The 27,371-nt window shown below is 60.5% G+C and overlaps 1 protein-coding gene across 1 annotated transcript in view; it reads right to left on the bottom strand.

The window, feature by feature from the left end:
• The window catches only part of BAHCC1 (BAH domain and coiled-coil containing 1), a 56,518-nt gene extending 30,380 nt beyond the window's left edge, over positions 1-26,138 (bottom strand). Inside the window, exons 1-2 of the mRNA XM_052657785.1 lie at positions 25,961-26,138; positions 6,287-6,466 (exon numbers count right to left, since the gene is read on the bottom strand). Coding sequence (XP_052513745.1) covers positions 6,287-6,466; positions 25,961-26,138 — 358 coding nt within the window. The remainder of the gene's footprint in view (positions 1-6,286; positions 6,467-25,960) is intronic.
• Positions 26,139-27,371: the final 1,233 nt, after the last annotated feature.

Below are 27,371 nucleotides of genomic sequence, written 5' to 3' on the forward strand. Positions count from 1 at the left end.
ACACAGGGCTCTAATCACCCCCATGCCACCAGGGTCCTGCCCCGGCTCCCCGCTGGCTCCCTGCTGGCTCCCCACACACCCATGAGGGCAAGGCCTTCCGCAATAGACGCCCCCCGCCCCCAAAGACGCCTTGACAAAAAACATGGCCACCTCCCTGGAGGCTCGAGTTGCTAGAAAGTTCTCCCCACCACTGAGCCCTGAGCTGTGGCCAGGGGCTGCCAGCAGGGTCTGACATCAAGTCCCAAGGGGAGCTCCCCACAACGTGACTGGCTGAGTCCCTAATCGGTGGGGCCAAGAATCACGCTTTTATATAGTCAGCCACACTGTGGTGGCGGGGCAGGCTGGCGCTCCAGAAAACCCGAGCTGAACCATCTCAACTGCCTGTCTCGTGGGTCAAGCCACCCTCCAGGGCTCAGCAGAGGGGAAAGCCCCTCTGGGTAGAGCACCCCCCAGACCACTCCACCATTGACCGGTGTCCTTCCAACCCTGACAGGTCCCATCTTTACTCTACCCATGACAATCCCCGCAGACACCTAGGCAGAGAGCCCTGTTCCTGGAGCCCTGCACACGTCTATCCCTCTGAATTCTGCCATGCCACTAACTGGACGCTGGCTCTCTTCCTGTGACATCCTTTTCACTCAGGGTGTCAGTGGACTTCCACTGTGGTACACGAGACTACTAAACAGTAGTGACCACACTGAAAGCTGGGTTAAGAAAAATTCTGAGGCTGTGTCTACACGCAGCTTGGAAAGTGCTGCCATCGACTAATAATGCCTGCCCTGGGCACAGGAAGGTCACTGGCAGCAAACTGGGAGGACACCCGCCACCACCCTTTGCTCTAGTATCTGAAGTGGGTAACTTTGCAACAGCCTCCTTCCCACGTCCTCCCTGTTCCTTGCCAGATATTCCAGTTTCCGTCCATAGGCCCCTTCAGGCTCATACTCAAGTGGTCAGAACCCTTGGGAATCCAGGCTGGGCATCACAGTGCAGCTCCCAAGATCTACCACCCTGGACTTCGTTGGGAGGAGCCAAGTGAGACCCCTTAATGGGCTGAAGATGGCTTTGGAAGCTGGGCCTCTCAGGGAGTGCCCAGATCTCAGCCTCTTGCAGCTGGGGGCTGGGGCTGGGGCCTAAGGCTGGCACAAGATGATTTCTGTGCCACTGTGGCCCGTTAAAGTTGGCCCAGGCACACACACCGACCCCCAGTGGCCCCAGGTTTGGGGCCCAGCTGCCTGCTCTGTTCCCAGGCTGAGTGGAGTGGCTCAGAGCCAGGGGAAGGTGCCAGGCTCCCACGGACACCTCTGGAACAAAAGCAGCAGGCAGCTAGCCCAGGAGCCAGGCGGTCATGGACAGTCCCGGGCTCCTGGCGAGTGCTGTGCAGGGAGGAGCTGGGTTCAGGCCGTACAGAGCTGAGATGCAGGCCTTAGCAGCAGCCCCTCCAGGGGAACAGGACCTGTGGGCCAGGGAGGGCTGGGGACCAGGGCTTGCTGCAGGACTAAAGCTGGGGGAGAGACAGTGTCTCAGAGCTTGGAGCTGGGAACAAACTGGCATGACCCCCCCCAAACCCTCACAACACCCCACCCAACACCTCTGTCAGGGAGCTCGGCTGGAGAGAGCCCTACGCTACCCCTGACCACACCTCTTGCACCCTGTCTTCCTGGGTGGATGCTCTAAGACCCCCGTACCCCATGCCGGGGTATCTAAGATACACATAGATAGTGCTTGGGGGATCCTGGGGGCTTGGGGCCACAGGAACAGTGCAAGCCAGCCCCACACCCAGATGTGACACTGGGCCTCCATCCCCAGCCCGTCAGACCCAGTGTAGCTCACATACACCCTCGGCTGCAAACAGCAGCCCAGGAAGGTCCCCAGGCCCCCAGCATAGCAGTGGACAGTTGCTACACGGGACATGCAAGGACAGAGGGGTCCCTGGAGGTTGGGACCTGGATGGGGAGGTGGGCAGAGGCAAAGCGTGGTGAGGGGCCAAGGTCACAGGGAGCAGGGTGGGGTGGGGGGTGGGGGCTGGCCACGCAAAGCCCCGAGAAGGCTCTGGAGGGGGTCAGAGGTCCAGATGGGACAGGCTTCCCTCTGGCTATGATGAAGCTGGCAAGAGAGGGCCTGTCTGGCAGGGCAGCCCTGATCCCCCATGTCTGGATCTGGGGAGTTTGGTCCCTTCCCCTACACTGTCCCCAGATCACAGGGTGGTCAGCTGCCCCCAGTGACTCAGCCCTGCCCTCTGGCACTGGCAGGACCAGGTGGGCAGGGTAAGTAATGCTGCCTTCATGTAGGGGCATCTTTACTGAGCTGGGCAGGGAGGGGAGGTGATCATCGGTGGTCCCGTGCGGGCAGATTCAGAGGCCATTTTGGCCACCGAGAAAACTGAGGCCAGGGGAAGGGGCTGGAGAGGCCAGCGGCCAGGGAGAAAGACAAGGGCCAGGGCAGGGATGTGCCTCAGAGAAGGGCAGGCAGAGGGCTCCTCTTGACAGCATCACCACACCAAGATGGTGACACTAGCTGGGACCTTTGTCCCCCACATAGACGTGCTCCCAGAAGCCCTGGTGAACCCTGAAGTCTTAGAGGCGGACAGAAGGACAGCTGAGGGGCTCAGGGAAGCCAGGAGGGGGGTTGGGAAACGGTAGGGAGTGCCCAGTGGCTCTCAGTGCGACCCCTGCACCACTGGAGGCGAGCCCAGCCCGAAACGAGAAACAGCCTCCAGGGCGGGTGCAACTGACAAAGAGGCCGGCCCGGCTAATAGCCAGCACTGGCTCATGTGCCCGCTGCCTCCGGAGGCTCTCCCTCCAGGTGGCACAAGAGACCACGAGTGGCCTGGGCTGTGGGAACCCAGCAGCCCCGTTCCTCCCCAGCTGAGCCCCCAGGAACAGAATCCCCTTTCATCGCCCTGTGGGTGGTCCCACCAGGCAGCCGGCGGGGGGGGGGGGGGGGGGGGGCGGGAGGCGGGGTAGAGGAGGGAGGGAGGGGGCCCAGCCTGCTGACAATAGGGCCAGCTGTGCTGCATCCCACCCCCATGGGGACCCACCCAGGGCAGGCCAGCTACACTGGCTCACCCCTTTGCCTCAGGTCAGTTCCGCCGCCCACCCTGACCCTAGGCCCCGGAAAGGAAAGTCTCATCTCTGGCGGGACCCTTCACTTGGTCGAGCTTGGGGTGGGGGGTCCGGGGGTGGGGTGGGGCAAGAGGCCCTGGACAGACAAGCTCTGCCCCAGGCCAGATGTTCTGGGGCGGCTCCTCCGTTCTGGGGTACTTGCCCTGCACCCCAGCTGCTCCACCAGGGAAGCAGGAAGCCCTGGCCCCGGCTCTGGTGGCTGTCCCCCAGATGGTGGGTTGGGTCCACCCACGGAGAGCTGGGGGCCCTGCTTGAAGTGGAAGGATCCATCCTCTCTCCTGCCCCCCATTGACATCCCTCCCCATCCCTCCCCCACACCCTCCCCACCATCCTGGCCTCCTTGCTCTTAAGCTAAGAACTCCTTTAGGGGCCCAGCCCTGACTATCCCCAGGCTGGAGGGGGCGGGTAGCAAGCCTGCTTTGCCAGGCACCTGTCTCCCCGCCCATCCTGGGGGCGGCAAGAGGATGAGGATGAGGCCAGACCACGGAGCAGCCCGCCCAGGCAGCCCACCCTGCCCGCCAGCCCCCGCTCTCTGGCCATGTCGCGTGCCCCCCGCCCCACCTCGGCCCCCCTTCCCCCTGAACACACACAGCAGAGAAACAGGCCCCTGCACGCGGGCAGCCAGCTGGCACCCAGTCAAACTAGCAGCCAGGCACGCTGCCAGGGCAGCCAGCCAGCCAGCGCTGCCACTCGTCCCGGCCCCGCCCACCCGCCGGCCTTTACGCTGGGAGCTCACAGCGAGGCAGCCGCACCACGTGGCCTGTCAGAGCGAGGCTGCAAGGAGAGGAGGGCAGGGGAACCCCGTAGGAAGGGGATCCCAGGCCGGGCAGCGCAACTGCAGGCAGAGAAGGGGAGACTAGGGCACAGGCCTGCGAGGTGGTAGGGTCCCCAGGACAGACACACGAGCGACCCTCAGGCAGGACCTGGCAGATTGGGGTTGCTCTCCCCAGGAGCCGCTGCTCCCCTGAACTCATCTTTAGTCCCAGGTGGGCCCTGCTCTCTCCTCTCCCTGTGTTCCGGAGCCTGTGTTCCACGTGGGTGGCTCAGAGGCCTCCTCGCTTCCCCTTGTCCTGCACCCACCTGCATTTGCCCACGGAGCCCACCGCCTCCACATGCACGCCCTCCCCCACGAGACCGTGGGTGCCCTCAGCCCAAGGAGGCGCCAGGGCTGGTTCGGGGCTGCTCCAACTGTCCTTGCCTCGGAGCAGCTGCCTCCCTGGCGTGCACGGTGGGTAAGGGGTGGGTTGGGGGGCTGGCACCCTTGCACACACTGGTCCCCTCACACTGGGTGGTGGGAACTGCAACCTGCCAGGTGGCTCTGGGGCTGTGGCTACGGATGGCGGGGTGACCCGCAGACCGTGAGCAACTCCGCGGAGGCAGCCGTTGGCTGGGGGAAGTGAGTGTCTGGAGGCCGTTGAGGGCGCTATTTGTGGGCTGCCTCCCACCCGCCCACCCCCGCCTCCCCAGCAGCCCCCAGAGGGGCAGGACAGGGAGCCTTTTCCCTGGGCCCCAGGGCAGGTGGCACTGCCCACAAACCGCCCTTTTTGCTCGCAAGGTCCTCAAGGGTGGGCCGGAGGGGCAGGGGGATATGTATCTTCTGACGCAGAGCTCTGCCATCCTGACCCTGACCAGGGATCACTGTGGCAGCCAGCCTGGCCACGCCCACGCCCCCATGGCCAGGTCAGGGCAGAGCAGCGGCCGGGGGAGGCCGTGGGTTTGGTGGAAGCTGTCCTACACGGCTGCTGCGAGTATGCCCTGCCCGCCCCACGGCACTCGGCCCTCTCCTCCCTCCCACAGACATTTTGGAAGCCAGACGCTCCTGCCAGGTTCAGGAGTTCACCCAGCAAATGCAGAAGGCAGAAGAGCTGGGAGGAGCAGGGGAGCAAGGGGTGCCAGGCATGGCCAGCCCGGGAAGCCCTGATCCGGGGCCTGACACCACTGCACCAGGTGTCCCCTGGGGAGGCTGCGAAGAGGCAGAGGTGGGAAGCAGGCGGAGAGGGGTCTGGGCCAGGTGTCTGCTCTGCCCACCTGGGTCCTCAGGGCCTGGTCGCCCTTCCACTGGGGAAGAGAGCTGCTCCTTATCGCCTACCCAACATGTGCGCTCTGCACAGCACTTAAAGCCCAGATTATTTTAACAACTGTCCCTCACTCGTCACCTGTCCTGTTTGGAAAACAGCCCCTTTCTTGTTGCACAAAGAGAGGTTTCTCTCGCTCTCCAGCAGCACTGGGCGCTAATCTCCCCGCCTGGAACGCGGGCGGCAGCGGGCGCGGTGTGTGGGTCCGCGTGCTCTGCAAACACAACGCCCGCTGCTCAGCAGTCATTGAGTTACGGCGGTGCTGGTGCCAGGAGTGCAGAGCCCTCTGTGCCCGCTGCCAACTGCAATTACCTCTCCGCGTGCCAGCCGCCGTCCGGCTTAACCCTTCCTACGCTGTGGTGGCCTACTGGATATCAGCAACCTCGGGCTGGGGACACTAGGGCTCAGGGTCACTGCCCACATCATGGTGCCCAGGGGCTGAGCCGACAGTGCAGAGCTAGATGGGGGTGGTGACCTTCCCTGAGAGTGCCAAGAGGAACCTCAGCATCCTAATAGGCCCTGCAAGGGCCCTCCAGCCAGCCACGAGGCCTAAGAGTGACACGTATGAGGTACCTACTGTGTGTACAAGGCTGCAACCGAGGGGGAGGCAGGGGCCAGAGAGGGACTCTGTCCTAGGCCAGGCCCCCAGGGTGGCAGCCTGAGTCTGTTGACAGCTCTCTCCTCTCCACTCCCTCCCAGCTGACACATCTGGAGCCCATGCCTCTCCGAGTCTGGGAGGTGGGCGCAGGCCTGCCCGGCCAGCGCAGCTGTGTTCCACATTTCCTCAGCTCCCCTGAGCCTTCCCGGCCCCACCCCTTCTTCCCTCTCTGCCCATCTCTGCTGCACATCTGGCCAGGACCACTGACTGGCAGGGCCGTCCCCCGCCCACACACTCTATTTCCAACCAGTTACCACCTCCCCCATGGGAGTGTCCTCGACAGGGAGGCAGCCCCTTGCCCCGGTGCTTGGCACGGTCTGCCAGCCACAGCAGGGGAGCCCTTTGCTTCCCCATAGGCCCTGGGAACCACGATCAAGAACCCAGTGGCTCTAGCAGCAGGGTGCGGCTGGGAGCCTGGGCCCCTGACTTACCTTCATGGGAGTGGGAGAACCAGATCTGGGAGGTGGCAGGGTGTGAGCCCCGGTAGGCCTGCTCCGAGGGGGACGGGGTGGGGCCACTGGGGTGCGCAGAGGCCGCCGAGCCCAGGCTGCTGGTGAGGAAACTGCCCATGAAAGAGGAGGCCGGAGAGTTCCCCATCAGGCGGCTGCTAGCTGTGGACACAGTGGGCGAGAGTGAGTCTGGGCAGGGACAAGCACTAAGGAGCCCTTTCCCAGGGCTGACTCTCAGGCCCCAAGGTTCCCGGGCTTTTGTCTTTAAACAGCCAAGAAGCCAAGGCGGGAGAAGCTGCCTGCTCGGGCCCTGGAGGCCCTGACACCCTCCTGTTCTTGCAAAACCCTGAAGATTGGCACTTCAGCTGAGCTGTCCTCCACCCCGCCCACCACCCCCAGCAACCAGGTGCCAGGTACTGTGGGAATAAACATTCAGGGACCCAGGGCTTGAGGGAAACATCGACCCTACGGGCGGGTCTTCACTTCGGAGGCTGACTCCCCCAGGCTTCTTAGCTGCTGGCAGACCTGCCAGAGTGCACCTCCCGAAAAGGTCCAGGGTCAGCAGGTCTCAGCCGTCTCTGTTCTCCCCCCAGGTGGCACTAGGGTTCTGGCCTTCCCCCCCAAGCAGGGTCTTCAACCTTCTCCCCAGGTCCAGTTAACCATCTCATCACACTGGATGCCCTCTATCAGGTGAGCAAGAGAAGAAACGGAGGCAGAGCAAGAGAGAACCACAGGAGGAGCCCGAGAACGGACACGGCAGGATCTGCTTTAATGTCCCCAGGGTTTTTCAGGGTCAGGCCCTCCTGGTGGCATTGAGACGCAGTCAGCCATTTATGTTTCAGGATACTCGGCATTTCGCCCAGCAGCTAGCCTCCATGGTCTGCCTACCTGCACCCTCTGACACTGTGTCCCCCTCTCTGCCCTGTCCAGTGGCCAAGGCCAGGCTGTTCGAGTCTCTCCAGGTTACCATGGCAACCAGTGGATTGCCTAGGAATGATGTACACCGTGCACTCTGCGCAGTGCAGCCCCCGGTGCCAGGTGGGTGGTCTGGGCTGCACCGCTCAGCCCCTACCCCGGCACGGCCCCCTGGCACCTTGTCACCTCCATTCCATGGGCAGTGAGCCTGGCCTGGGACCATCTCAGGGGATGGGGAACAAGGTTCTGGGGGTTCACCATCCCATTAGGCTGAATGCAGCAGCCTGGCAGGGTTTGCAAGGTTTCTGGGGGCTCCAGGAGGCTGCAGGCCCAGCCCAAGGTGAGTCAGGGCAGCTGTTTCCCTACCCGGGAGGCAAGGGGAATTTGCAAATTTGTGATGTCTCATCCAGCCTGGCTGGGCCCTGGGAGCTTCCCAGACGTGAGGTGACTCAGCAGAGAGGCGGCAAGGCCCTGGAGCAGGGGAGAGGGAGGGGCTGCCCCACCGGGACCCTGGCAGCTCCCCTCCACTTCCCTTCACTCCCATTCGAGGATGAGACTTGTGGATGAGAAAGGCCTCTCCCAGGAACCAGCCTCAGCAGAAGGGTCTGTGAGTGCTGGCTGGGTGCTAGGGTGTGAGCTGACCTCTGTGGTGGCTATCAGGCCAAAGGGAGACCCTGAAAGGACCAGAGGACCCAGGGGCAGGGGGCGAAGGTGTCCAAGAGCCAGGGACTTCCCAGACCGCAGGGCTGGGACTGCCATGGGCCCTGGCCAGACCACAGGCACGTCCAGCCAGGGGAGGAGACTCTGGGCTGGGAAGGGAAGTACTGGCCTCCCGGGCGGGCGCGCAGAGCAGGCAGGAGATGGAGGGCGGTTCCTGCTGGGCTCCAGGGACCCTGGGGGGGGGGCCATGCTTGTGGGATGAGTGAGGCCTCTTCCTGCCTCGCCCAGGCCCACCCCATGTCCCCCAGGCCTTCCCACCCCCGCACCCTCCCAGGGAAGTCCCTCCGCCCTACTCTTCCTGGGGACAGTGGGAAGCAACCGAGTCCAGAAGTCGGTCTGGATAAAGGATTTCTCTGGGAGCTTGGCCTGAGAACCTTGCGTTCTCCCACAGCCCAGCGGGTGGGGGCGGTGGGTGGGCCTGAGGCTGGGCGGGAGGAGTGGCCTGGCATCCCATAGGGCCCCTCCAGTCTGGATGCAGGGAAACTGAGGCTCAGAGGTGGGCCCCCTCACAGGGTCTCCCGCACCCGGGCACCCTGCAGGGGCAAGTGGGGAGCATCCCTGAGGCCCAGAGGGGGATGTTCGACTAGTCTTCTAAGCTGGAACTGGGTTGGGGTGAGGGAGACGTGGGACTTCCTGTCACCCTCCCCCAGGAGACTGGCCCTGGCCCTGGCTGGGCACTCTTAAGGGTGCCTGTTTTGACACCATCCCAGAAGGGGATGTCCCACTGCATGGGCGCTTTGGCGGGGAGAGGCACTGGTCCCAGCTCCACGGGGCAGGGGACACACCGACAGGCTGGGCTTCCTGCTGTGCGCCCACCTTGTCTAGGCCAGCCACTCTCCCAATTTGGGGGACCCTCTTGGAGCCTTTCCTGAGTCCATAAGGAAGGAACCCTTGCTCCTGAGTGTGGGAAGTGAGTGGCTGGGACGGCACTCCAGTCTTGCCCTTTGACTTCGGTCCAAGGCTCCCCAGGGCCCTCCTTTGCTCTAAGCCTTTTGGGGATGCCCCTGCTTCTCCATCTTCCCCAGCCTTGTGGGCGGTTTGCGGCCCCAGTGTCCGGCCTCAGGCTGGACCATTTATCTCGGGGGTGGAGGGTGTCTTTTCCCTCCTTTTTCCTTTCACATTGAAAACGGAAGAGCCTTATCACATAAATATTATGTCTTTATATCTTCACTGTAAGACATTCAAATGACAGATACAACAAGGAAGGAAACAGAGATATCAGGGACCCTGCTGCTCTGGGGCACAGCAACACACATTCCAGGGGCCACTTTCCAGGCACTCGCCCTGGTGGGCCACCTGAAGGTTCCCAGGTGTCCTCTCCTAAGGCCCCAGCCCACAGCAGCAGGTCCCGCCAGGGGCTCTCATACTCCCTGACTGGCAGGCCAGCCCTGGGGGATGGGCGCTGGGCAGCTGCAAAGCCAACTTCCCTCATGGGCCTCCCAGCCCGGACCCTGCTCAGTTGGTGGGTTCCATGAGCCTTGCTCCAAAAGGGTCAGTCTCCTCCCGCTGTCCTGGGCTAGAAATCTGCAAGCTGCCGCAGGTCCTACAGGCTTTGCCAGGTGGGCACTGCCATGATGGGTGTCAGGGAGGGGATGGCTGGCACCCAGAGCCTCCCCCACCCCATCTGACCCCTGACCCTCAGACAGAGCATCCATGCTCCCGTGTCACTTCCACCTCCAAGGACTTTGGCCATGGCCCCGTGCCCAGCCAGCAGAGGCATGGGCAGACCTGGCTGCCACCTCCCAGCCCCCGGCCGCCGACCAGTAGCCAGTCCCAGACAGAGCTTGAGCAGAGGCGGCCTGGGCCCCGGCCAGGGCTGAAGCTGCACAGCCAAGTCTGGCCGGGAACTGGGCTGGAGACTTCTTTCCTCTTGGCAAGGTCCTTGCCCACGGAGTGTTGTGGTTAGCAACCCGGGAGGGGACAGTGAGAGCCCCAAGCAGCAGGAAGGGCCAGAGGGGCTTTCGGCTCAGAGCCCCCCAGGGGCTAGGAGCCCTAACCCTGGCACTGTCTGCCCTAGCCCTTCTCACAGCCTTGTTTTAACGCAGGTCACTGTGATCCCAGGTGGCCGGCCCACCGCGGGACTGATGAAGGGGTAGGCATCACCACTGTTGGCCCCGCAGCCTCTGGGGTTTGGATGTGGCCTGTCCAGGGAGCATGGTCACGGTGGCCAGTGCCCTGCGTCCTCTAGGGGCTCACAACAGAGCCATCTGGCCAAGTTGAACATCATCTCAGGACTAAGACCTGAACAGGGCCACTGAGGCAGACGGTTCTGTAACCACACACCAGCCCCCAGCCTGCCGTCCCCACTGCCCGGCCGGCCCAGGCCAAGGTCTGCAGCCCCAGACACAGGGCTCCAGCCCCGATTCCAGCGCCGCCTCAGCTCTGCCTGGGACACCACGGAGGCCTGGCCCGGGTGCCGGGCTGGCTGAGAAAACCACTCCGGAAGCCAGAATGCCCGGGAGGGCTGGTTGACACCCCCCACCCCCCACCATGGCCCAGTTCCTCAGGCCCGGCCCTCACCCCCGGAGGCCTACTCGTTCCCACGCCCCGAGGCCCAGACAACCTGGACCGGGAGACAGACCGTACCTGGGCCCCGGCCGTGTGGCGACTTCTAGCTGCTCCAGCTGGACAGGGCTGGGCCGGAATCCCCTGACTGCCTAGCCTGCGCTCATAGGACCATTCTGTGCTGGCCATGCCCGAGGCTGCCCCCCGTGCCCCCAGGCGAAACCAGGGGGAAGGGGCCTTCCTCTGCCAACCTGTTTGCCAGGCCCACCTGCTGCAGCCAAGACGTTCAACAGAAGTTGGGCAGGCCAGAGGGGTGCTGAGGGGGCCCCTGCCGTGGAGTCCAGGGGTGCCCCAAGGAGCTTCCAGTCCAGGGAGTGTCTGACGGGCAGCAAAGTCACCAGAGCTCAAAGTGCTGGCACTCCAGAGGCTGGCCCTGGGGGCCTAGACGACCTAGGGCCTGCCCACCTCCTCTGCCTCCAGCCTCTACCTCCCCATCAGCCAGCAGGATGGAGGGACAGACATAGAAGGGCCTAGGAGAGCGCAGGAGCGGGAGTGGGCGCCCGGAGTACAGCGCGGGAGCATTTGTTTTGACTTAAGTGAGCTACCTTTTCTGGAAACGGTGAAATGGGTTGTAAAAAAGCACACACACAAAAGGCCTCCCTGTGATGGCTGGCGGCAGCTCCTGAGAGTCAAGCCCTTTCCAGCTCCCCTGCCGCTGCTGGAGGCCCAGCTGATGGGCCGCTGGCACGAGGCTCCCCAGGGGTGCTGTGTCTGGCGGCTGCACCCGCCCGCTGCCCAGACCCGCTCCCGCCCTGTGGCTCACACCTGCTCAAGGCACCCCACCGCCCCCAGCCCCCGGCAGAGCCTGCCTGGGTGCTGGGGACATCCAGCTCCCCTGGGGCCATCCCTGGGTCTCCCCCAGGACCTCAGGGGCAGCTGAGACACTGCCGCGACAGGTGGCCTGCCTGGGAGGCCAAAGTGCCCCTCGGGTGCTAGGCCAGGCCCCTCCAAGGGAGTCGACTGGAGAGGAGGCGGCAGGAAGGGTAACAGCCCACCACGTGGACTGTTCACATTCCTCTCATTCCAGGAGAGGGAAGGGGAGGGCGGATGTCCATCCCGGGTGTCCGCGTAGACAGAGGTGGCGAGACCTTGGTCCAGCCTGCCTGCAAGCGGGTGGGCGTCCATCTGTCTGGCCACCCAGGAGAAGAAAGTGGGGAGAGAGACAGGACTGGCGATACCAGGCCCAGGTGGGAGGGGCTGCTCTGGACTGCCCCACCGGAAACCCAAATTGCGCAGAGCAGGGGCCGGGCTGTAGAGGCTATGCTGCACTGCCGGCCACCAGATCCGCTCTGGGTGCACATGTGTTCCGGGCTTAATTGCTGATGTCACCAGGGACACTCCCCACTGGGCTGGAATCCATCAGTGGCCCAGGCATGAGATAATATATGTGTGTGTGTATGTGTGCACGTGGGCATAGCAGGCAGTGAAGTGAGTATGTGGGCACTCAGGGTGTGTCGGCCTGTGTGCATGGCTGAGAGTGCATATGGGCAATGGTCACGCACACAGGCTACAGATGTGCATGGAGGTCTGGGGCCAGGGCTGAGTGTGCGCTCAGGACATGGGTGTACACACCTGGCTCTGAGTGTGTGCGAGGTGGTGACTTGTTCACATGTGAGGGACTCACACACAGGCCGGGCCAGCCCCCAGGGACGCTGCTTCCCAGGGTCACACCTCCACCAAACCAGTCTCCTTATTGGCCCAGACTCTGAAAAAGGCTCCCAGCCTTGGATTCTATGCGACGCCCATGGTGGCATGTGAGAGACGCCAGGACTCCCCTCTCCTTCTCCACCATGGTGGGGGAGGCTCATCCAGCTTACTCGTGGTGGAAGGGCAACTCAAGCCTTAAGCCTGTACCAAACTGTGGTCCCAAGACCCCCAACTCCCTGCTGGCTGGGAGTTGGCCCCCTCACCAGCCCAGCGACTCAACCCATTGCCACCTGAACCTGAAAGTGAATCCAGCAGTGGTATGGGTTCTGGGGGCAGCAGGCAGGTTGCGTGGCCATCTTCCCGCAGACACCCGATCCCTTTACAGTGAAGAAGCAGCTCAGAAGCCCCCTCGGATCTGAGACCCCCTCCCAGCAGGGCTGGTCTTACTGACAGGCTCTTCAGGACCCAGAAACTGTCGGGATCTGGAGCACTCCCCTCTGTCCTCGAATCGGGGGCCTCCTGTCTGGCTCCCCTCACTTGCTGGGTCTCAATGGACACAAAACCTGCCCTGCTTTCGGCCATCCTCTGCTGCCCCAGCCCGAGTCCCTGAGGACGCCATCCAATGACCCCAGCTGCTGTCCACAGCCCCGCGATGATGCAGGGACCAGAAGAGGATGCAAGACAGGCCTACGGAGGGAGGGAGGAAGGACAGGAGAGAAGAAAGAGGCTGGAGGCAGGAAGAGAGACAGCTGCAGCGGTGGGAGAGGGGCGCTGGTGGGAGGCGGCATGTGGGGGCAGCCCCGGTGAGGGGTGTCTGCCAGAACACACAGGCGTCACATGGGAAGCCCCTCTCCGCTGGTCCAGGAGAACCTTCCAGAAGACCCGGTTGGCCCAAAGGCATCGTCTCTCAGGCCATAACAGGAGAACTCTGTGGTTGCTGAGCCACCAGGCCCACAAGTGTAGAGGCAATGATGATGGGGGACGGGCCCAACCACCAACAGCCCAGAACTAATAAAAGAAAAGGAAAACCGGATATAAGTCTGGTTCTTATTAAAAGGGTAAATTTAGCTTTTTGGCTGGAGGGGGAGGGGGGCGGCCAACACCCACCCTGGGGCCGCCCTCGAACTCTGGCTGAGAGGGTGACTCAGAGGGTTGCTCCCCCTCCTCCTGTTCTTTGCACCTTCTGGGGTCTCCTCCTTGCTTCCCTCTCACACCCTCCTTGGCAAGCGGCCAGCACTCCCCCTCCAGGACACCTCTGAAGGCCAGGGGGCGGCGGTGTGGGGAGGTGACCAGCACCACCCCCTCCAAACCCTGCCAGCCAGAGAAGGAGACTCAGCCAAAGCATCACACCATGTTGAAATAAGCCAGCTGCAAAGAGATGAATGCCCTAGGGGCTGTAGTCCAGTGTTGACATCGGGGTGTGCGCACACACACACACACACACACACACACACACACACACCTGAGCCCCTGGACAGGGTCATAGGGGCCCACCCTGTTCTCCTACACTTCATCCGCTGGACCCCAGCACTCAGCACCTCAAGCTGGTCTGGGACACCCCTCTGTCTCAGCTGTGAGCAGGCAGGGCAAGAGGGGAGCAGATGGCGGGGTTGGGGGCAGGGCTGTGCCTCTCCAGGCAGAGACCTCCATGGAGCCCACGTTCTTGAATTTCTGATGGGCCACCCTCTGCAGCCCATCCCTGCCTTCTGAGACTCGCAGTAGACCTGGCCTCCCCACCAGACTCTAACATCCGTGACCAGAAGCAGGAAAAGGCCTAGCTCTGGGGCTGGGGCTGCTCCTGGCTCCTGGCAAGAGGAGCACTGTGTGGGGGCAGCTCGCTGGGGAGCAGGATCCCCCACAATGTGTTCCCGGGGGCAGCGCTACCCGCCCCACATGAGAAGGGAGATGGGGCAGAGGGCAGGGTGCACCCAGGGCTCTGTATCCTTGTAGCTTCTAACAGCGCTGCTCTGACAAACCACCCCACTCCCTTCAAAGTACAGAGATAAAGTATTTTAATTTCTAAAGACGGTGAGTGTAAGTAGAGAGAAAACCTCAATTCTCTGACGTACAACTACAATATTTCTGGGAACTGTCAAAATGAGCAGGGCAAGGAGAGCTGTTTCTGGAGTGGAGAAGGGCACCCCACTGATCGAGGGTCCCAAATAGGGATGGAGTGCCAGCCGGCCCTGGGGAGCCGGTAGGGGAAATAGGCTCAGGGCAGCTCCGCAGGAGCTCCCAACAGAGAGAAGATCCCTGGCACACGCAGCTAGCCCACAGCCTGTGCACCCAGCCCTACTGCAGGGCGTGCCGGGGCAGGGGGTAGGGGGGCTCAGGCAGAGAGCCAGCCTTGGATCTCCAGCCCAGAAGCCTGAGCTCCTGTCTCCCGATGCGACCACAGGGCAAGCAAGTTGGCTTGCTGAGTCTCCACCACCTGGATCCCACCTGTTTCAGGGGCAGGAGGCAGCAGGGAACTCAGCCCTGAGACTGAGGACTGACTCCCTCACCCGAGTCACAAGCTGGGCTTGAAGCAAGTGTCTTTGGCAAAGGCTCTGCTGCCAGAGTAGAGGAGGGGGCTCTGTGCTGGGCTGCCCGAGTGGCACAAAGTCTTCAAAGGGTGCCCCTCACCCCAGTCTAGAGACCACAAGATGCACCATGACCCTCCTAGCCACCTAGTCCAGCAGCCGGTACCTGGGCCAGCTGCCCTCTCCCCAGGAGGGCCCAGGGCATGGTTGGGCTGCCCTGAACCTCCATCGGCTCCAGGTAGTCCAGGGCGAGTGCCCAGGGAAGCTCGGGGCACCTGCTGACCTCGCTAGGGCAGGCAGCTGATGTGGGAATACGGGGAGAAAGTGCTGCCCAGACCGGACAGCATGAACATCCTTGTCACCCAAGCCACAGCCTGGGTCTGGAGTTCTGGCCGGAGAACGAAATTCTAACCCAGCTCATTCGTTAGACAGTCACTGAGCAGCCACGGTGACCTACCCTCACCCTGGCACCCAAGGAAGCCACAGGCTGCCCAGGCACCCGGGCCTTCAACAATGGCCCCCGGGCCTCTTGGTGACCCACATTGGCCTCACGGCTGCTTGGGACCATCTCGCTGGCCTGTATCTTGGAGCAGACGTTCGACAGGTAAAAAGACGCTGCTGCTTGTGTGCACCTTCCAACTTTTCTTGATTTTACCTGTATTCACACTTGTTAAGGGCTTTTTAAGAGTTTGCCTAAAGATGCATTACAATTTAATTGAGCTTTAATTTTTATATTAATTTAAAACAAATTAAAAGCTTATTTTTAGGAGACCCAAAGGGATGCAAAATGTCTTGAAAAAGGGACTGGCTTCAGGCAAACTGCCCCAAGTGACCCGCTGGCCAGGCGTGTGGCAGGTCAGCTGGACAGGGCAGCTGCCCCATCGGATAGACTAGGAAGTCCTGGGGGACCCCAGGTCCAGCTCCTTCACCTGCATCCTGTGTAGGGCAAGGAGGGCTGTGCCCACGAGCCAGGGACAGAGGGATCTGGTGGTACCCTTCCGCGTGGCGCTGCGAAGGCCAGGAGGCTCCACGGGCAGGAGCCCAGTCCTGTCCTCACTGCACCCGTGTCCGAGCCTGGGTCCTGAATCCTGCCTGCCGGCCGCCAGGATCATATAGGGGGTGATGAGAGTAGGCATCAGGACCCATGCCCCACCGAGTGAGAGCTGCAGGGACGTGAGCGCTGCCTGGGCAAGGAGAAGCGACCAGGATCTGGAGTGGCAGGGCTTGTGGGAAAGAGCCTCCAGGAGACGTGCAGGCAGTGGGTCCCACTAACTGCCAGCAGCCCCAAGCAGCCATGCACTCCTGCCAGGCTGGGCGCTGAGGCTGAGAACCTGGAGCAGCTCCTAGGCCTCCTTGTGCATAAATGCTAGGGAACACAGTGGTGCAGCGTGGGGGCCCCACCTGGCTATGCAACGCTCGGGTGCCCACAGCCCCTTGCCGCCACACCTGCCGGCCAGGGAGGTGCACGGAGCAGAGGGTGAGGGGCCACAGCCCTGCTCCCTCGTCTCTCCTGAGGTCTTATTTTTCTTTTGTTGGTTGACCCCCAGTTCTTGCCTACTCGGTCACCCAAACAGCCACCATAGAGGGGAGGGGAGGGGGTAGCTCTCCCCAGCATGTGTCCTTCCTTGCCCCCCAGGCCCTAGGGCCCAGGTGGCCACTGGCTTCTACCCTCTGATCCATCGTAGGTGCCCCATCACACACAGAATCTCCTGTTGATGGTGAGAGAGCCACCTGCAGAGGGTGCCAGGGACAGTCAAGAGACAGACAGGAAGTGGCCTCACCTGGTGCCCAGCTTTTGCTCCATCAGGTCCCTCCTTTACTGGAGTGGGATGGGGCAGGGGAGTCTCTGCAGGGACGGTCCCCATCCTGAGCCTTGTTCCATCCCCACTGGCCCCTTCTCTCCACAGCCCGACCTCACATGTGCACCCAAGGGCCAGCCCTGGTGCCATACAGATGATGCCAGGCTGTACTGCCCAGTGGACCACTCCCTGCCATGCTCTCGCCCCCTGCCATCGAGTATGGCGCTAAGGAGGAGACTGCCCTTTCTGCCAATCTGGCTCTGACACCTTTTTAAAACACAGTCTGGGAGCCTTTGAAGATGACAAAAGATGCTTCTGGAAGGCGAGGAGATGCTGAGCTGATCCCTGCGAGGTGGCCACACAGGCTGGAGATGCTGCCAGCATGATTGTCTACCATGTGTGGTCAGGTACGGGGCGGTTTTTAGGGTAGAGACAAGGGCCAATCCAGACCCCTGTGTTTCCTGCCCTTCTCTTCCTAACGAGGTTCTCCCAGAGCATTATCTTCTCGATTTTCCAGTGTGGCGGCACACTGGTAGGAGAAAAACCGAACAGCCCCCTCTCCATGTCTAAAGGCATGCGCGTGCTTTGCCTCAGTGTGCACGGACACGCATATCCCCTCTTGCCCCAGCCATCCTGCAGGGAGGGAGGCCTGTGACAGCCACGCCCAGCTCCGGGGAAACAGGGATGGAAGGCAGAGACACCGAGCCTCGGGACCCTGCCGCCCTCAGAGAAGGTGGCTCCGTGTGGTGGAGGATGGGGCTGCCGCAAGGCCTAATGAGAGAGACTGCCGAGGGCGGTCAGGGCCGGAGGTCACGGGGATCTGAGCATTGGTGACTGTGGGGGCTGCCCAGGTGGGAAGATTCCAAGAGAGGCAGGGGAACGGGACAGAGAAGGTACTTGAGGCAGCAAAGAGGGGTGCAGAGGTGGCCGGAGCCTGTGGGTGGCTGGGCATAGATGCTGAGTACTGGGAACGCTTGAGGACAATGGAATGACGAGAGTAGGGGGTGGGAGCTGACCTAAGGTGTGTGGGGGGGTGGTGTTGGGGAAGGGAGACCTTGAGCGAAAGAGAAGCAGGGCTGAAGGCTCACACAGGCTTGGGACTGACTTGCAGGTCGAGAAAGGGCAGGGAAGCTGACTAGCACCTCCTAGAGGAACTGGGCGTGGGCTCACCAGAGACATGACTGCCGACCAAAGTTCGTCTAGTCAAGGCTATGGTTTTTCCAGGAGTCGTGTATGGATGTGAGAGTTGGACTATAAAGAAGGCTGAGCGCCGAAGAACTGATGCTTTTGAACTGTGGTGTTGGAGAAGACTGGTGAGAGTCCCTTGGACTGCAAGGAGATCCAACCAGTCCCTCCTAAAGGAAATCTGTCCTGAATATTCACTGGAAGGACTGATGCTGAAGCGGAAACTCCAATACTTTGGCCACCTGATGCAAAGAACTGACTCCTTGGAAAAGATCCTGACGGTGGAAAAGATTGAAGGCGGGAGGAAAAGGGGACGACAGAGGAGGAGATGGTTGGATGGCATCGCTGACTCAATGGACATGAGTTTGAGCAAACTCTGGGAGTTGGTGATAGACAGGGAAGCCTGGCGTGCGGCAGTCCATGCGGTGGCAAAGAATCGGACATGACTGAGTGACAGAAGTGAACTGGACAGATTCACTGGAAGAAGCCTGGGGCAGGTGCTGGGAAAGGACCAGCTCCAGTTCAGTGGAAACCAAAAGATGGGTTCCATGGTGACAGAGGGAAGGAGGGGGCTGAAGCAGGGGCAGGCAGCTCACCAGCACCAACCCCGGCACGTCGGCCTCTGAGTCTGTCAACCAAGGTCACTGGGGACTTTTAGGCTCCACCTCCGGCAGCTGGCCAGGAGCTGTAGGATGGAGCAGGAGGTGGGAAGTGGAGACAGACCAGAACACACATTCTGATCACTGGGCCCGCTGGCTACCCCCCAGGCCAACTAGGATGTGATTCCTTGAAGGCCCATTGTGTCTGTGTATGAGTGTGAGCACATGTGAGTGTAAGGACATACCTCAGGGTATGAGCACACGTGATCAGGCGTGATGAGTGTCCATGCCTGTGTGAGCTCGGCCAGTTAATGTGCTGGCGACCCTGTGGGGACGACGACAGGGTCTGTGCCTCTGCCCCCAAAGGGGACACAAGCAGGGCCAGGCAGCAAGGCTGGTGCTAAGTTGGAGCCTGCCACATGGAGCTGCCCTGAGATGCTGGTGGAGAGCAGCCTGGAAGTGCAGCTCCTTCCCCACCCCCATCAGCACATCCCCACCCTGGGTCCCACCCCTAGAGTCTCATCCCACTGTCCCCAACCTGCCTTCTTTTCACCCCCATCCAGCTGGGCTCCCAGCACACCTGCCTTGAGGGGAGGGGGCCCTCCCTGGCCTGGCTGTGTGATATTAGGGCCATGGTGTCCTCCCCAGAGCTGCCTTTGAGAACAAAGTCCCAAGGAAGAAAGGCCCTGGCTTCCCTGAAGGAGGAGCACAGGGATAGAGCCAAGACTGCCTCTTCTCAAGGAGATGGCAGAGGGTGGTTTAGTCCATAAACCACCACTTAAATGTGGCTGATGATTCTCTCTCACTTGGCGGGGTGCCCCAAGAAGACAGCCCCAGGCCACCCTGGGGGACCCCAGTCTGCCGCGCAGGGGCCTCTCTCGGCAGTACAGGCATCCTCCCCTGCATTTCTGGTAATTTCTACTGGAAACCAAGTCCCTGCACTTGGATGGAACAGGACTGCTGTAACTTTCCCTTCTGTTCCAGGCACACAGTGGGTCCCCCTTCCCCAGTGTCAAACATCTTTGGATCTAAAGACACTGGACTCTTTGTTGGGGGCCCTGGGGAGGCAGCGAGGGGGCAGGGAACCCAACCCACCTGTTCATTCCCTCCTCCTCCTCCTCCACCCCGGCTCTAGGTCAGAATGAAAAAAAAAAAAAAAAAGCTTCCTGGCTTATCCAATCTGGAACCTAATCGTCTGGACAGCTGCAGCAGCCCTCGGATGCCAGCCCGGCTGGCTCCCTGCTTGGGCACTGGATGCCTCCCCGCCAGGCCCTCGGCCTGCTGCAAACCCACTCCAAGCCCCTATGTGGGGCTGGGGCAACTCCCACCCTGCGCCCCTCCCTTTCCAATCCCACACCCAGTTCCCGACTGGTCCCCATCCTCTGGTGGCAGCTGCTGGCAGGGCCACTGGAGGCAGTAATATTATATATTACAACAAACAGGGGCGGCCCACTGACAAATAGGCCTGCGTGATCTAAACGGTATATTATCCCATAAAAACGTCAGCGGGCAGGGCGTCAAAGCCGAGATGGAGCAGCAGCCCCGGAGCACAGGCTGCAAGGCCCGAACCTTCCTTGGCACAGCCCGGAGCTGCAGGGATGTGTTCTAGACAGTGCATGCTGGTTGTGATCTTGTTGTTTGCTTTTAATCCTGAACCTTCGGTGGGAGAAAGAAGGGCCCAGAGGTTAATAGGGACCAAGGAACCCCGGGGGAGCCGTCCCCTGGCGGGTGAGGCAGGTGGAGCCCAGTAGTGCGAGGCACCTACTGCCAAACAGGGCAGGTGCCACACCCTGAAGCCCTGGCATCAGCTTGAGAGCTCTGGCACAAGGCCCAGCAAAGACCTCCGAGGATGGCCTTTCCAAGGGGCGCCCACCTTTCCAAGAGGCCGCTGGTAGTGGCCCGAGTGAGAACTTTCTCTGGATGGGTGATGACGGGCCCCCTTCCGAGGGGCTAAGGCAGCACCTCCGCCCTGGGGGGATGGTTTCTAGTCATCAGAAGTCATCCAAGGCGGATGCTAGTCAATATGGCATTGACAGGGCTACTGCTGCCTGGTGACGTGAGGCTGGGAAGAGGGGCGACGCTCCAGAGGCTGTGCAGGATTTTCTTGTTGGACTCTCTAAGCAGAGATCAGCCCTGAGGCCACCCAGGTGGAGTCCCCAAATCCCTTCCATGCTGACCTCTGGCCAGAGTGTCCAGGGCCCCTCTGAGAAAGCCCTGTGCAAAGGGCTGAGATCAGGGCAACTGGTGGGAATCCCCCTGAGACTCTGGCCACGCCAATCAAGGCAGCTGCCTGCCCTGCTGCACAAAGTCGCTGGGATAGAGGGGCAGCTCCTATCTTTGGGGGCCTAGATATTTATGGTAGGGAAGAGGGCAGGCGGGGGTGGGGGGCCCAGAGGCCTCTTTCAGAAGAAAGGGCAAGGGGACCCTGGGGGTGGTGACCAAGGCCTCTTTCCACCCAGAAAGCACTCATTCCCAGTGGTACTGGCTGAACTCTATTTGAGCTTGGGAATTCCCAGTTTAGGGCCGGTCCCAGGCTCAGACCCTGGAGCTAGACCAGGGGCATTCTGGGAAGTGTAGTCCTTTGGGAGTTGAGAGGGCCTGCTGGGATTTCGGGGGGTGGGGTGGGCATCCCATCAAGAGCAAGCAAATAAGCAGAGACAGCAAAGGAGGTTACTCTGACCCTAATCCCAAGGTGGAAGTCTGACATTCCTGGGAAATGGCTGAACTTAAGACATCTGCCCTGAAAAGACACCAGCCAATATTGGATTCCAGCCTCAGATCACACCCTCAGTGGTTTCCCTGAACAAACTGTCTGGAGCTCTTATTTTGGTGAGGAGATCTGGGAACTCCCCAGAGAGGAAAGACCCGACCTGAATTCCCCAACGCCTTTCCTCCTCTGGCAGCTGCCTCCAGACCGCAGGAGAGACAGGGGTGCTACCTGCCGGCCTCCCGGAGAGGCTGCAGCGCATCCCGCACACTCTCGCACATTATTTATGCTCACAGCCCGCGCTGATGACATATGTAAGTTGACAGCGAACATCCTATCAACTTGCTGGAGTGTATCTTGATTGTTAAAACACACTCTTAAAGGTGTACGATCATTTATCAAATTAAAATAGCGGCGCCTTGCCTGTCCCTTTTCTGCCTTCCCTGACCACTCCCCTGCAGCCTCCCTCCTTCTCCGGCCTCCTGGGCATCCTGCCCTTGTACCCAGGCCCTGCTCCTCTGGTGGGGTGGGGGGCGGAGAACCCTGCCCCTGCTTCCAGGGACCCAGACTCAGTACCCCCTCCCCATCCCACCCCAGGCCAGGGCAAGCCCACTAATCGCCAAGAAGTGACAAATGCCAGAAGCCCCACCAATTAAATCTAAACTCAAGCAAAGCTCAGTGGCCAGTAAATTATTATTTTTATTAGCTTGAACCAAGTTCCCGTAAGAGAGAAAGTCAACTTGCTCCCATGAATGGCTCTTGTATAATTTATTTAACTCTGTGCTCTTTGCCAAAGCCTGGAATATTTTTAGCTCGTTCTGTTGTTGGATTTGGCTTTTTTATGTGTGTTTCTGAGGGGTATTTTTAGCTCCCTCCATGTTATTCTAACAGCCTCCTGTGCGTTTTGTCCTGTCTGTGCGGGCTGTTGAACCCAGTCTCACAGCAGACGAGGGAGATTTCTAAGAATAAACGGGAGCATTTGGGGGTGATTTGGGATCCGCAGAAGGCCACTCCCTGCCTCTATGGCTAATTTGCTTTAGTGCTCACGTGACCTGGATATTCCTATAGGAATATCCCTGTAGGAATAATCAGACATGGGGGCAGTACAAGCCCCACTGAGAAAAAACCCACATTCCAAAAATGGCTTCGTTGGGGTGGGTGAGGCGGCCGCAGCCTGGCCAGTCCACGCGGCCGCTGGATTCTGGGCTCCACAGGGCAGCCGTGGCTTTGATGTTTGCTTCTGCCACTTACAGAGCAGGACGGGTAGAGTCTTCGGAAAGTAACTCTTTTCACACCTACTTAATGTTGGTAACGGTTGCCGAAACACTCCATCGTGTCATTGAGTTAATGAGGTATTTACGAAATTGTATTTTTTTCCCTATACAAAAAAATATCACATGAGAAAGGAGGGGGATCCTTTGATGGGGTCTTTTCACACCAGGAAATTATCTTCCCCACCCCACCCCCCACTGCGTTTTTCTTTTTGAGATTGAGGATCAGAAGCACTTTTAGCAGGAGAGAAGTTTGTGGTTCTCCCACCAGAAGGAACCTGCCGCCCTGTATACTCCCAACAACAACCACAGGCCCAGGGCACCTGGCTTCCAGGCCGGACCATTTACATGCCAAAGAAGCCAAGAGAAGGGGTGGAGAGGAGAACCCACCCGCAGTCACATTGCCGAAACCTCCGCCTTGCTTGGGTGGAGACCCAGTGATTCTCCTTTGGCCCCAAGGGCAACACACAGAGAAGGATGAAGGGCAGTAGCTGTAGCTGACGGCTGGAAGAGGGGGCGGGGACCCGGCTTCTCCCGGGCAGGGCTGCCTCCTACTAGACGGGCTCCCTCCGAGGAGAGGCGCGATCCCCAATCGCTCCAGGCAGTAGCGCTGATGAAAAATCTTGGGTTGGTGTGTTGTTGATTTTCATTTTTTCCCCCCCTAGATTTCACAGCTTTGCCTCCGGACCATCTGTATTAGAGACAAAATCTAACACTGCACTAAAAATAATGATTCCAAACATTCTAATTGCACCTTTTGGTGACAAGGTTACTGGAACAGCACTTTACCATAAAACCCTACAGCCCAATGATAAAGCTATCCGCACTTTCATTTTTAGAAAAACAATGGGAGAAGCCCTGGAGCCCAACTTCCCAACGGGGTCCTTCAAGCTGACATTTTGAAAGCGCTGGGTGGGGGCAGCACTGGAGGAGTGCAGGGAGGGAGACCTTGGCCCAGGCTGGGGGCGGGCCAAGACGAGGAATCCTGAGGCCAGGGACTCGATCTCCGGTGGCTGGATCCTACTCCCATGTTAGAGCCGAACAAATAGGAAGAAGCTCGGTGCAATTTTCCTTTCAGCTGGATAGTCAGTGGAGGGAGGGGTGGGCTGGGCTGTTGCAGCCTGGCTTATGGACCTGAGGCCGTCACGGAAATGGGAAGAAAGTCCGCCAAACTGGCCATTTTGAAATCCGCACACGAGATGCAAAAAGAAAAAAAAAACTTAACTTAATTATACTTTTTCCTTTTTAAACTAGATCATATATAGGTACAGACCAAAGCAAAGTAGTCTGAGGTATAATTCTTTTTTTTTCTTTTAATTGATGTAGCTAAATTTTAAAACCAATACAAGATCCTGGTTTTCAGCAATTTCAAAAGCCTTTCAGCGGCAGATGTTTCTAGCTGGACGCCCTCTAGGCCAGCCTTCCCATCACAAATGGGTTGAACATCTCCAGGCACAATAGGTCTCTCTGGTCCCCCAGGGAGGTAGAAGCTGCCTCCAGGAGCAGCGGACATGTGGGCCCCCAGTTGCCCCCTCTGAGGGTACCCTGGGGACCTCCAGTGAGCTCTAGAACACTCTGCATATGGGGGAGGTGAGTAGGGTTTGGGTCAAGGACACAGACCAGGCCAGCGCCCACCTGATTTCTCCAGTCCCTCCATGGCCTACGATCCAAGAACCACATGGTCAAACTTGGAATGAGCCAGACAATGCTTCGGGTCACCCAGACCCTGTTCCCACCTGGCCTGGTGGCGCCTGCATCTGGATATGAGCAGAAAGCAGAAATGGCGGCTGACCAGGATCTGGTGAGGGGTGTGGGCTGTTGAATAGGGACAAGGGAGGCAGCAGTGACTTAAACTGATGGGGAATCCAGCCTGGCCATGCGCCCCCCCCCCCCCCGCCCACCGCCCCAGCCCCCAGGAGGGCATGGCCCCAGCCTGTCTGTGCACTACTGGGACAGCCTTGGTGTCAGGGGCCCTTCTGAACCCTTGCTTCTGTTACCCTCCAGGCTAGAGGGCATGGCATACGGCATGGCGGGGGGCGGGGGGTGCATCCAGAAAGGACTAGGGATGCTGTGGCACTGTCCCTACGGCTACCAGCCCCCAACCACAGCCCCTCAGTGTGAGCTGAGCTGGGCAGGCAGCATCTCCAATGCAGGAGCAGGAGAGACAACCACAGGGACAGTGAGGACAGATATTTAAAATCACCGATTGCCCAGGCAAGTGCTTTTGCTCTTTTGAGTTATAAATCTATAAGAGGAAAGAAGCAAGGAAGAGGGAAGAGCGAGGCAGAGGAAAAACGCAGCCTTGCAAAAGGCTCACACTGGAAGAGGAAACGAGGGCGAAGTGCTGATTCCAGGAGAAGGCTGAGTCCAGCCCCTCCACTCCTAGCTTGCTCTAACTTTTTGAATCTCATGTGGTAAATGCTAAAAGCCCATTAGTAATTAAGCAATTTCTCTTTTTTTTTTCTTTTTAGGAAATTTATGTTTTTCTTTCTGACTGCCCTCCCTTCTGACATTTTCCCTTCTAGCCTGACTCTGCCATCCGTTTTAATCCACACACTAATTGTAATCCCATTAAAGCAGATATAATTTTATTAGTATTCACAGTTCATCAAGCTAGCAATAATAACTGTTACTGCCAAATTAACAACAACAACAACAAAAAAAAGAGGCAAACAACATTTCTAATGTTTAAAACAAACTGTAAACAAAAGCAAGCCAACCTTCCAGGGTGACCAGCGGGTCCCCAAACGCGCAGCCACTCAGGCTTCCTGCAAGCTCAGCCGGCGCTGGCCAGTGACCTCCAGGGTCTCGGCGAGGTAGAGGCCCCTTTGCCACCCTCTGCCTGCCCCTGCTTCTCCTCTGACCTGGCTCGACAGTAGTATCGAAGCCACCCCAGAGGGGGACCGCTCTGGAGATCTGCGTCAGCTCTGCCAAGGAACAGCTCTCTCCCGGGAGAGGTCTGGAGTGCAGGGAGGCCCCAGCTCTCTCCTCTTGGAGCAAATCTGCGGCGAACTCGCCTGCACCGAAATCCGGCGGCGGCCCCCGCGCCGCCCCCAGCCGAGCCGGCGCCGGAGCTGCCCTCCCGCAGGCCGAGAGGCTGGGCCACGATCTGGCCACGCTTTGTCCGGCTTTAGCAGGATACCAGAGGCACTTGTTAAAGCAAATGCATCCCCTGCAAACCCATTCTCGCCCTGACACTTCAAGGCTTTATATAGAAACAGGATTTGCTCGTCTTACACCAGCAGTCCCTATTAACGCTCACCCCGCGCACACACCGCCCTAATCCGAGAGGCCGCGGCACTCCCCTCCCCAAGTCACAACAGCCGTTTTTGTTCCCGCAGAAAGTGGCCTCGTTGTCCCAGCCCCGGAATGTCTTAAGGATGTGAATGCAGAATGCAGAAATGAGGTTTCCGCGGAATTTAGTTCTTCGGCAGGAAGGGGTGGGGGAGGGTGCAGGGGAGGAAAGGCTTTATTTTTAGCCGGCTCCGGGGCTGCCCCTCCGAGACCCTGGGGGACCCCGGGGAAGGGCGCTCTAAACCGCGATGATCCGGCTCGGGGGGCCCCCGCAGGACGCGCGGGCCGCCACCGGTGCCGGAGCAGGGAAATGAAACCGAAGGCTTCTCCGCAAACGCTCGAAGAGAGGAGGGGCAGGCTCCCATCCGACCCTCGACCGTGCCCACCTCGCGGCAGGGTCTCCTCTCCCGCGCCCGCCCGGCCGGCACTGACCTGTGTGCGAAGCCATGGGCAGCGGCGACGGGAAGTACTTTCCGGGCTGGAAGTGAGCGGGGGGCTGCGCGGTGGGCCCGGGCGGGGCGAGGCGCGCGGCGGCGGCGGCGCTGCGGTGGCCCAGGCTTCCGCGCTCCGACAGCAGATGAGGCGGCGGTGCGAAGTCGCGGCCATCCATGCCGGGCCCCGGCCCCGGCCCGCCGCCGCCTCCCGGGAGCAGCACGGCCGGGGCCCGAGGGCGGCTCGGCGCGCGGGTGGCGCGCAGGCGGCGCGGAGGAGGCGGTGTCTGGGGTCACCGGCGGCGGCGGCGGCGGCGGGGCCGGTCAGCACGCGGGCGGACTGGGCTCCTCGGCGGGCGGCCGCGTGCCGAGCCGGCAGCCGCCGTGCGGATCCATAGTCTGCGGATGCAAGCAGAGGAGACTAGGTGACTTGGGGGTTCGGCTCGCCTGGGGGTCCCCGCCCCCACCCGCCAGCCTGCCACCCTTCCTACCCCGCCGGCCCGAGTCCCGCCAGGCCGGGCGGCCGGGCCCCGAGCGCCCAGCGCGTCTCCCCGCTGCACGCGCGCGCGTGGGCCACCCGGGTCGCCCCGATCCCCCCGCGCACACGCACCGTCCCGGCCACGCTCGGTCCGGAGGAGCCTGAGGGAACCCGGCCGTACTGCTCGCCGCTTCCCCTTCGCGGGTCCCTGCGGCGAGGGCACCGCGGCGAAAGGCTGCTGGCTCCGTTGGGTGATAAAAACCCAAATCTGCGAAGCCATCACGCATACACACACACACACACACAGAGACACACACACGCACACCCTCTCCCCTCCCCCGCTGCCCAAAGGTGTCTCTGAGGAAAGGCCTGGGGTCCACGATTTTTCCTTCTCTCTCCATTCCGAGGTCCAGCTTTTACTGCATTCTGCTTAACCGAATAACCATGCTAATTAAGCGAGTAATTTTATTGATTGTAACTCAAGAGTTTTTTTTTTTTTATAACCTTCCTTTTCTCCCCTCTCCCATCCCCCCCCCCTTGCGTCTTTTGGTCCATTCTTTTGAACCCGCCGCTCCTCCCTCCCACCCCTGCCCCGCCACAGCCCTAACAGGACCAAGCCCCCACCCCGCAATGCCGAGCTTGGACCCCGGGCCAGCTCCCCGAGCCCCAGGGGCTCTACGTCCGCCGGCGGCGTCACCTGGGCCGCCACGCCGCAGTGCCCGGCCGGCCGTCCGGGAGCCGGGAGCTTCCTAGCGAGGCTCAAACAATCACCCCGCCCCCCGGTGAAATTCGCCTAGGATCTTCCTCTGTGGATTGGGGCTTTGGTGGGGGCCTCTTTGAGAGTCAGAAATTGTTCTTCCTCAACGCTCCAAATCGGCCACGAATTTCTCCCTTCGGCGCCTGCCCCAGGTCGCTCGCTGAGCCGAGGCCGTTC

This window comes from Budorcas taxicolor, chromosome 19, assembly GCF_023091745.1.
Source record: "Budorcas taxicolor isolate Tak-1 chromosome 19, Takin1.1, whole genome shotgun sequence".
NCBI lineage: Eukaryota > Metazoa > Chordata > Mammalia > Artiodactyla > Bovidae > Budorcas > Budorcas taxicolor.